Below are 10,281 nucleotides of genomic sequence, written 5' to 3' on the forward strand. Positions count from 1 at the left end.
CGTGCAGGCCGGACAGGTCGTGCAGGCCGGACAGGTCGTGCAGGACGTGCACGCCGAGCAGGACGGACAGGCCCAGACGGCATGGGGACCTCAGGCGCAGACGAAGCTAGACAGAGCGAGGCAGGACCAGGCGACGCCGAAGGCGAAGACTCGGAGGCAGGACCAGGCGACGCCGAAGGCGAAGACTCGGAGGCTGGACCCGGCGACGCCGAAGGCGAAGACTCGGAGGCTGGACCCGGCGACGCCGAAGGCGAAGACTCGGAGGCTGGACCCGGCGACGCCGAAGGCGAAGACTCGGAGGCTGGACCCGGCGACGGCGAGGGCGAAGACTCGGAGGCTGGACCAGGCGAGGGCGAAGACTCGGAGGCTGGACCAGGCGAGGGCGGCGCTGCAGGGAACTGCGTGGGAGCCGCAGGTGGTGGCGCTGCAGGCGACGCAGGTCGCTGGATGGGCCCCTCGGACCCTCCAGCGGGAACAGGAGGCAGGACGGGCCCCTCGGACCCTCCAGCGGGAACAGGAGGCAGGACGGGCCCCTCGGACCCTCCAGCGGGAACAGGAGGCAGGACGGGCCCCTCGGACCCTCCAGCGGGAACAGGAGGCAGGACGGGCCCCTCGGACCCTCCAGCGGGAACAGGAGGCAAGGCAGGACGGGCCCCTCGGACCCTCCAGCGGGAACAGGAGGCAAGGCAGGACGGGCCCCTCGGACCCTCCAGCGGGAACAGGCGGCTGAAGCGGTCCCTCGGACCCTCCAGCGGAGGCAGGCGGCTGGACGGGCCCCTCGGACCCTCCAGCGGAGGCAGGCGGCTGGACGGGCCCCTCGGACCCTCCAGCGGAGGCAGGCGGCTGGACGGGCCCCTCGGACCCTCCAGCGGGAACAGGCGGCTGAAGCAGTCCCTCGGACCCTCCAGCGGGAACAGGCAGCTGAAGCAGTCCCTCGGACCCTCCAGCGGGAACAGGCAGCTGAAGCAGTCCCTCGGACCCTCCAGCGGAGGCAGGAGGCTGGACGGGCCCCTCAGACCCTCCAGCGGGAACAGGCAGCTGAAGCAGTCCCTCGGACCCTCCAGCGGAGGCAGGAGGCTGGACGGGCCCCTCGGACCCTCAGCGAGAACAGGCAGCTGAAGCGGTCCCTCGGACCCTCCAGCGGAGACAGAAAGCTGAACGGGCCACTCAGCCCCTCCAGTGGAGACTGAGGACGGCTGGAGCGGTTCTCCAGAACCCCCAGCGGGACCAACAGATGTAGGGGGTGTGATGTTAGAATGTCCAGAGTCAGAATGCTCAACTGGAGCATGCAATAAACAGTCACCGTCTTCCCCGACAGGAGATTGCTCAACCGTCCTGGAGTGGCGGCGGCCTGAGCGCCGTTTCCTTCGGGATGAGGAAACAGGAACCGGTGGAGAAAAGGAGACCTCCTCCTCATCCTCTGACCACATAGCCGCCAGGAAAAAGGCAGGCGAACGGGGACCCGGCTGGTGTGGGGAGGGAGAGGAAGTCCGTGGCAGTGTTGAGACAGGTGGAGAGTGTGTGTTGTCCTGGGGCAGCGGTTGGGAAGATGTAGTGAGTGAGAGAGCAAGCTCACCAGCCTTGACTTGCTCTCTCCAGGCAGTAATGGTGTCATCCAACTTAGTGTCCTTAGCAAACTGAGAGAGCTGAGGGTTATGACGAATGATGGCATCTACTGCACTTAGCCCAACTGCCATAGTCCGTAAATCCTGTGACTGGGCAATGCGGTCGAGCAGACTCACCATCCGCATCATCTCGCCGTTGAACTCCGAGGGAAAAGAGTCTGCGGGGTCCATGTTCTGGTCGCGATCTTCTGTTAGGGAACGGCTGTGTGCAGACAGGAATAGGACCCAAGGTGCAGACTCCGGAGGCAAAACTTAAACTCAAAACCGCTTTAATGTTAAACTCAAATATAACATAACTGGAAATATCAAAAATAAACTTACACTGGAGGACTGGGAAAAACACACAGCTAAATAAACAGTAGATCGCGACAATGACAAACTGAAACACAGGGCTTAAATACATAGAGGGAGCAATCAGGGAATGGACAACAGGAGGGAAACACAGCTGGGGCAAATCAGAACTGACGAGACAAGGAAGCGTAAACTGAACACACTGAGATAAGACAGAAACCTTCAAAGTAAAACAGGAAACACAAAACACAGACTGAACAAAAGACACAGACTCACATACAGGCACTACAACAGAAGGAACAGAGACGTGGGACCAGGGCAGACACAGACTGGACACGGGGATACAGCAGACAGGGGAGACAGCAACCAAGGATTACACAGAGACAAACCATAAGACATGACTCACGAAAACCCCAAAAACTAGAAATTATAAATAATATAATAAACTCAAAAGCCCTGGGTCAATGACCCAGGCATCCTAACACTTTGAAAGAAAAGCGCTATATAAGAGCCAGTCCATTTACCATGTTGTTAACCTGCACTGTCTCTCTAAAGAATTTTTTTCTGCTTTGGTGTGTTTATGATGTCTGCGAGAGTCGTGCTCACCTCAGTTTGTGTTTTTCTTGTGTCTGTGTGGGTTCTCTCCAACTACTCCACCCAAAAGCGTGTAGTTACTGGGGTTAGGTTGATGATTCTAAACTGACTGAAGGTGTGAACTGTTGTCTATGTTAGCTAGCAAAACTATTTTTAACTATGAATAATGCAAATTGACTCTAGTAGAATGCGGGAATCAAAATATTGAGTTAGAAATAAACTTAAGACACCACATCACCTATTTTAATCTAACCCATTTTATGATCATTTCTCCCTCCAAGCCAGCTCTACCCAACTCCTTGCAATGTTTCCCACTTTGCTGAGGGGCAAGTTAAATTCAACTTCAGCAAAATTCTGCTCCCTTGTTTCAGAGAACCTCTTTTAGCCCCCCACCCCCGTACGTCTGTGTCCATATTTAACTTTCGTCTTCCCGCTTTCTCTCCTTCCCTCAGGCCAGCCATCCACCCATAGCTTCTTCCTCTGCCTTCAGCCCCGCACTCAACATAGAAAGCCAAGGGTCCTGCACCCCTGTCATCATGTGCCGCAGTCCAACAGGTAAGCCTAAATTCATGAAGCATTTGTGGACGAGCTTTTAGTCCAGTTTGAACAGAATGATACGCCAGAAGTGGATGAGTTCATTTTCTAATGAGCATTTCCTTTGTTTCCTTTCCGTCTCCTCCCTTTTTTTCCTTCCACAGATGGAAAAACTAAGACTTCACCGAGGTCAAACTTGAAGTTCCGCTTTGACAAAATGAGCCACTCATCCACGACTGTAAGTCTGATACTTGAACACTGCCTTGTTAAGATTTTTCAGTAGGATATTTTCAACTTTTCGAGACAGAAGCTCCATAAAACTTTTAAAGGGAGAAAGTTCGACATTGAAATTAAGATAATTATGGCAGAACGCTGGCAGCGATGCCAAAAAGTCCCCTGGTGTGTGTGTGTCTGTCTGTTTTTTAACACTTTGTCTATCTTATAGACATCTCATTATCTCTGGAACTCTGTAATGTGACTGAAACACTCAAGCTGATGTTGGGTAATAAGCCCGGACTGAAAGACGTGTGCTGAACGCTCTCTTCTCTTCTCGTTTTTTTTTTGTTCCCTCTTCTCTCTTTCAGTCTGAGTAGCTTTGGGTGAAACGGAAAAACCCCCAACCTTGCACAATGAAGGGACAGCGCCTGCTGACAGAGCTGCAAAAAAATAAAACAATGACAACAAAATAAAAAAGTCACAACAACAACCACAAAATCACTGTAGAACTACTTCCCAATGCCAAGGATAACCTGAGAAGGTTACCGAGTCCCCCGCACACTAGAATCTAACTGAAACTACTGTGAGTATATAGGGAGGAGAAGCAGCTGACATTTTGGCTTTTGTTTCTAACCAGTCTTTAGCTACAGATTAGTCGATGCTCGCTGCACCGTTGCTCATCCACCTTTCGTGAGGGTCTTTGGCGTGGCTGTGATACTGTGAGTTCAAGCCGAGCTCGGCTTTTTTTCCTCAAGCGTCTTGTTTGATAGAGAGAAACACGATGACCACCTAGAAGAATTGTGACACGAGTTTATGGCCGAACTGTTAACCTTTATTTCACTGACTGTTGAGTGCCCAGTGGAGGAAGAAAAAAAAGAAATCATTAGCCATCAGGATGTATTTGCCTTCGCCCTTGAACAGACGAAAACTGCGCACAGAAGACTCGCAGTAGCAAGACCTCGGAGGCGCCGCGGCTGGGAGTCTTCTCCACTGTGCTCTCTGAGCTTGTTCTTTGCATAATGTAAATGCTTTTTTCAGAGAACAAGTTTTGATTTCGCCGAAGCTTTTTGTAATCCCGCTAGCTGCTGCATTGTGTCTACTGCACTATAAACGTGACGTGTCTCCTCCTAGGACAGCATTTCTGTATCCATAGGGGCAACTTCATAGACTTGAACTCAAGAGCAGGGCGGGGTGGGGAGGGGCACTGCCAACACATTTTGCCACAAGCTTCTTTTAGCCAAAGCTGCGCCTTACAATCTATCACACACATAGAAAAAGCCCTTTTCGCCGCTGACACGTTCTTTCTCAGCCTCCGTCTCGTCTCTGTGCGTCTCACTATGTGAGAGGACGGGGATCTGGTTACAGCACAGCCGAGCTACACCCACATTTGCTCAAAATAGATGTTGCACTCAGTGAAAACATTTCACCTTCTGATACCTCCCATTGAAACTCGCTAGCTCGGTGTATCGGCGTGTACGTACGGCGGCTCTTTAGGACATCTCCGTGGTTTTTCCCAGGATGTGAGCTGATGAGGATGACTTGAAAAATATGAAGTTCAGGTTATAACGAACCACCTATGAAGTTACAAAAAACACTTTGAATGTAAACTATGAGCCTTTAAAAAAAGGACTTAGCTGTTGCAAAAAAACAAGTAAAAACTGCAAAGTCGGGTGCTCGCAGGCACAGAAGGACCACGGGTCTAATCTTCAACTGACATTAGCCTGGAAAAGAAGCATAAAGACACACACATTCACTTCCAGTGTGACCAAAAACAATCAAGCTGGTGTGTGTTAATGTCGGTGCAATCTTACTGTGTAGGGAACAGTTCCTGTAGTTTAGGCTGGCCTAAGAGTGTAAAAGGTTTAATAGCTAGTTTCACCCAAATTACAAACGCCCTCTGTGATTTACATGTAGGTCACCTTTTAACTTGCCAGGAAGCTGTTCTAACTTGAGTAGTACCTTTCTAATTTATCAGGACTAGAGGCAGGCGTGTTGCCAAACACACGCTGCCCTCGGTCGGTGATTACCTCGAGTAAGGGAAGCAGGGATAGAAATCCTCTGGGGAAGTTCAGATGTCATATAGTTTGTAGCAGATGTCGCCTAAAAAAAAAAAGCCCTGCAGCCTTTCCTTTGTTAATACGCTTAAGTTATTAAACTTTTTTTGCATCGATGTCATGTAAAAATTGTTACTGCAGAGTACGCTAATTAACGGTGAAATGATTAAAGGAAATATATTAAGTTAAAAGATGTCTAAACATGTATATGTATATTTGGTTATGTAATGTGCCATTGAGAATTTATTCTAAAATAAAATGTTGTATTTTGTGTCATATTTGTGTTGTTTCAGGTTTTCTGTTGTTTTGTGTTTTTTAATGCAATCTCTCCACACGGGTGCTTTTCTTGTCTATACTTTAATGTGTAATATATTTGAACATGTGAGGGAAGTTTGTTTCACATTTTGTTGAAACTGCAGCACCATCACATTATTCTGACAGCAGTTAATGTGGTCACATTTTTAACAATTCAAACCAGAAGATCAGTGAAATCGTCTCACAAAACAGAGTCTGCTTACTGTAGTGCCTCAGGGTGGTACTGCTGGGCGATGCAATATCTCCTTATTATATGTAACATTACATGAAAGTGATCCTTTTTTAAAGTGGCTCTTTTTCTGGTTCCTACCTAAAGTGGTCCCATACAGTCCTGTGGAAAAGTAAGTCCACACTGTTATTAAATAGCTTCCAAAATCAACTTTAGCAGTAGTAGTTTGAACATTTGACATTTTTTAGTCTCTTACATCCTTGTGGATGAATTGTGGCCCGCTCTTCTTTACAATGTTGCTTCAGTTCATTGAGGTTTGTTTATGCACAGCTCTCTTAAGATCCCATCACAGCATATCAGTCGGGTTGAGGCCTGGACTTTGACCAGGTCGTTGCAACACATCAATTTTTCTCTTTCTCAGCTGTTCTGTTGTAGATTTGCTGCTTTGCTTGGAATTATTGCCCTGCTGCATGACCCAGGTGCAGCACAACTTTAGCTGTCACATTGATGTCCTCACATTCGACTACAATATTTTGGTATTCAGGAGAGTTAATGATTGACTTACTGACTCCAAGGTTGCCAGGTCCTGCATCTGCAAAACAAGCCAAAAACATCACCCCTCCACCACCGTGCTTGAGCTAGTATGAGGTGTTTGTGCTGATATGCTGTGTTTGGTCTTTCCCAAACATGCGGTTACATTACAGCCAAACAGCTGCACTTTGGTCTCATCTGTCCAAAGAACATTGTTCCAGAAGTCCTCAGATTTATTCATATGCAATTTCATAAACCTAAGTCGTGCTGCTATGTTCTTTTTAGAGAGAATACGTTTTCTTGTCTTAAAAAATCCAAAAAAGCCATGCTCATCTGTTTTGTTCGTTTTTATCCACGTCTAACCCAGCCCGCTGATTCTGTTATGTAGTTCTTCCCGGCAGCAGCAATTGCTTCTTTAAGAACATTGCTGATGTCTTCCCTCATTGGCAAAGTGTTCACACACACCTGAATGCTCCAGACCTCCAAACTGCCCAAACCTCGGCTCTCATCGAGGCGTTCACACCTAGTGATCAGTTTATCAGATGCATTTAATCAACTGCACCTGGCTGCTACTTACTCTTTTAAATCCTATGGAAGCAGCAAAGGTCTTAGTTTTTCATAGGACTGCACAGAGTCCCGAGAAAACCTTCTGACAGGCCTATACATGTGTTTTGTTTTTTTAGAAGGAAGCTGCATCTGTGGTGAGAGGCTCCTGCTCAGTATGACAGTATGGTAGGAGATAATAAGCACAGGCGTTTCCCTCTCTCCTCCTGTCCTGTGTTACTAGCTAGCTGCTGGCTTGTTTCGGTCAGGTGATGTGGCTGGCGGTTGTGATTTGGCAGGAAGAGTAGTTCCTACATGAAACTGCTCAGTACAGGGAGATTCATCTGTAACTAGCACCTCACACCCTCCCCCCACAAAAAAAGTCTAGATGGAAAAATAGCAAATATGGGCCAGAGGGAAAACTTGTGTTTGATTCTGTGGTAAACTGTCACTTTAAAGACTTTTCACTTAATGCAGAGTATCAAGTTTGTATCAAAGATGCAGTTTGCAAAAAACAAAAACAAAAAACACAAGAAGTGGCAGCTACCACATTCAGTGTTTTGTAAAGACGTATATATAAAATACTTTTTTTAAAATACTTTTTTTAAAAATAAAATACTATACTTTATGATTTAATTCATAAAAATAATGCATAACTCCATTAGTGGTTGTCAAATTTGAGGGATGAGTAGACAGTTGCAGAATGGGCAGGCTGTCTCGTGGCTCCCTGCTGGTTCAGTGCACCTTGTGAAATCACTGCATACATCACCTGTAACATTGTGAAAAGTAAGGGGGGGGGGGGCACAGTTTAGGAGATGCGAGCCTGTCAGCGGGTTCACAATGTTCAAGGACTGTTTCAAAACAGTACGTTCACTTACTTCTGGCTTCCTCTTGACTTTAGGTGGAACTGCAAAAGACAAAAAAAAGAAGAAAAGACAGCATGGTAAAAATTGCCGTTCTGAGTATTGCCTCATAACAGGTTAACAAAAGGAAACACACAGGATATACCTTTGGGAGGGGATGTTTTGCATTTCTGTGGTACCGGGCATCGAGGTGGAGGTTGTGGAGCCGAGATGGTTTGTTGGGCTGTGTATGGAACTTCATATATGACCTGTGCCCTGGGAAGTGGCTGTGGTTTGACCTCTGAGCTCAGACAGCGAGCCAATTCCAGGATGATGGGAAGGCAGAGTAATGCACAAGCACAGATCAAAACCCTGTGCAGGAGTTTCCTTGGAGAGGGACCTGTGATGAGAGCTATATGATGAGGAGGATACATGACAAGCAGTAAGACCTGCTGGCCAAAATGCAGATGCACTGTGATACACTTCATTATATGTCATTCTCTGTACCTGCGGTAATGTTCACGTGCGTGCGATGTCCATTTTCACTTACACCTGTATCCCAAACAACCATGAATCCATAGGAACCTTCATCTGACTGGTTGACACTCTGGATGTTTAAGAATAGCTTTGTCTGACTGGCTGAAATTGTCTTGTTGGTCAAATGGTGTCTCTCGCTTTCCTTCACAGGCTTCCTAAAATCATATGTTGAATTTTCCCACATCCAGGCACCGGTCCAGTTGTTTCCACAGTGCTGAACTACACAGGACAATGACAAGATGCCCCCTTCTGGCACATAATACATCTCGCGTTTTGCCAAAATACTAAGCTGGCATTCTTCAGCACAGAGACCTAAAAGAAGGAATTTAGATTTAAGTCACTGTAGCGGAACATGAATGTGTAGCCCAGGAAACTCGTGCAGTTTGGTGCTCCTTTGTCCCAATCTGGTTAGATTATAACCACTAAAACACATTAATAATCAGGGAACATAAACACACACGCACATGTTTTTGTTTAACTTGGTACATCTGCTAATTTCCATATGCAGTGAAACACACGTCATTCAGAATAAAACACGCATATGGCGGCCACATTTAAAAGGCACGGAGCTTAACAAACATTTCAAAGAACTAGACGCACGCAGTGCGCTTTGGCATGACCGTGATTACCACAGCTTTTAAGGCAAACACATGGCAAATGGCATCTTATTATAGAATACTGAAGATGGAGAGTTCACACGAGTACTATATCAAAACAAACACCCCCCCCCCCCCCAAAAAAAAACAAAACAAAACAAAAAACCAAAAAAAAACCAACAACAAAAAACCCCCCAAAAAAACAAAACTTAAGGCAAGAAGAGAGACTTTCTTTTATGTAATGAGAACTTTGGTCAGAGTTTCAAAAAGAGATCACTTACCAGCATGGAAGACATAAACGAAGCTGATGACGCCGAAGAGACAGGTATACATGTCTGACTGTAAGGATGTGTTTAACGGTGTTTTTGTCTGCCGTTCATCACTTCCCCTAAGAGAGTTTGTGCTTACATTTTACGGCTGATCCTTAAATGCTGCCACACTTTCTGGAAATCTGAGTGGGCTCACGGTATTTCACTTTCTTTTACTCAGTAATTATGTTGTATTTCTTTCTCCTGCTGTTGTTCCTATCCGGTCAGAGATGAAGGAAGTGAACACTTACCCACACATGCAGGCACAAGCACACACACGCAAAACTGAAATACGGGAAGCAGTGATCTCATGAACAGGAATATAACATTTCCTGCAGGAAAGGGGCCGAAAGAACTATAACATGAAGAGACAAAAGAGAACAGAAACCAGCAAATCCTTCTCCTTCCCATTTCTGTGCAGGTTTTGATTAACATTTTAGTCCAGAGACCTTGATTAAGGCATAAATGGCTGATTATGTGGTTATTCGGAGTTTACAGATCTCTGACAGCTGAAGCTGAATAGCAGCTTGGTGGTTTTCAAACTTTGGCATCTCCCACTTCAGAAGCCAAACAAGCACTACTCCTACTAAAAATAAATAATTAAAAAAGAAAACATTGAATATTTTACAGAAATTAACGGTTTTGGTAGCGTATAATTGATGTATATGATAGAAGGGGGTTAATAGTGTAAGACAAGCTTGCAGAAATAACTTTTCCACAAATACACTATATTCTGTCACGGGGACTCAGATGGCACCAAATATTAGGAACGACCCACTTGCATTGGCTGCATAGTTTACCGCTGTTACTATAGTGGAAGTGCTTGTGTTCTCTTTATTTCAGAAAATAGCCTGGGGAAAGTTTTTTACGATTACGTTTCTGTTGTACTATTAACGCGCAGGTAGGGATTTTCCACTCGGAGTACAACTAAAAATCTTCAAAGTAAACGCTTTGGTTACCTTTGAAGGGAATATACTCGCATGTAAGTGATTAAGCACATACAGTCCCCATTTCCTGCTAAGTCCTATTTGACGCTTGTGTCGCTAAAAAAAAGCGCTGCACGTGATCTTATTTTGAAAACCGGACGTTTCGTATGCGGTAAATCTTTCAGTTTTAACTTTTGGGA

At 46.3% G+C, this 10,281-nt stretch overlaps 2 protein-coding genes across 9 annotated transcripts in view; one reads left to right on the top strand and one right to left on the bottom strand.

Annotated features, from left to right (window-relative positions):
* The window catches only part of rap1gap2a (RAP1 GTPase activating protein 2a), a 79,589-nt gene extending 70,611 nt beyond the window's left edge, over nucleotides 1-8,978 (top strand). For all 7 annotated transcript variants that reach the window (XM_085130296.1, XM_085130293.1, XM_085130294.1 and 4 more), the window contains 3 exons: nucleotides 2,963-3,065; nucleotides 3,209-3,282; nucleotides 3,629-8,978. In XM_085130296.1, the coding sequence (XP_084986422.1) occupies nucleotides 2,963-3,065; nucleotides 3,209-3,282; nucleotides 3,629-3,637 (186 nt within the window). In that variant the 3' untranslated portion in view covers nucleotides 3,638-8,978. The remainder of the gene's footprint in view (nucleotides 1-2,962; nucleotides 3,066-3,208; nucleotides 3,283-3,628) is intronic.
* LOC146504369 (uncharacterized) lies at nucleotides 3,634-10,101 on the bottom strand. Of its 2 annotated transcripts, none has more exons than XM_085130320.1 (5): nucleotides 9,129-10,101; nucleotides 8,222-8,563; nucleotides 7,881-8,126; nucleotides 7,751-7,779; nucleotides 3,634-7,641 (listed from the first exon to the last, which is right to left on the bottom strand). In XM_085130320.1, exons 1-5 carry the CDS (start codon nucleotides 9,178-9,180, stop codon nucleotides 7,534-7,536), a joined length of 777 nt encoding a protein of 258 aa, XP_084986446.1. In that variant the 5' UTR covers nucleotides 9,181-10,101; the 3' UTR covers nucleotides 3,634-7,533. The 2 variants fall into 2 exon arrangements, with proteins under 2 accessions (XP_084986446.1, XP_084986447.1); XM_085130321.1 differs by having other exon boundaries at nucleotides 7,881-8,114; nucleotides 9,129-10,094.
* Between the last annotated feature and the right edge of the window lie 180 nt (nucleotides 10,102-10,281).

This window comes from Neolamprologus multifasciatus, chromosome 14 (genome assembly GCF_963576455.1).
Source record: "Neolamprologus multifasciatus chromosome 14, fNeoMul1.2, whole genome shotgun sequence".
In the NCBI taxonomy this organism is placed as follows: Eukaryota; Metazoa; Chordata; class Actinopteri; order Cichliformes; family Cichlidae; genus Neolamprologus; species Neolamprologus multifasciatus.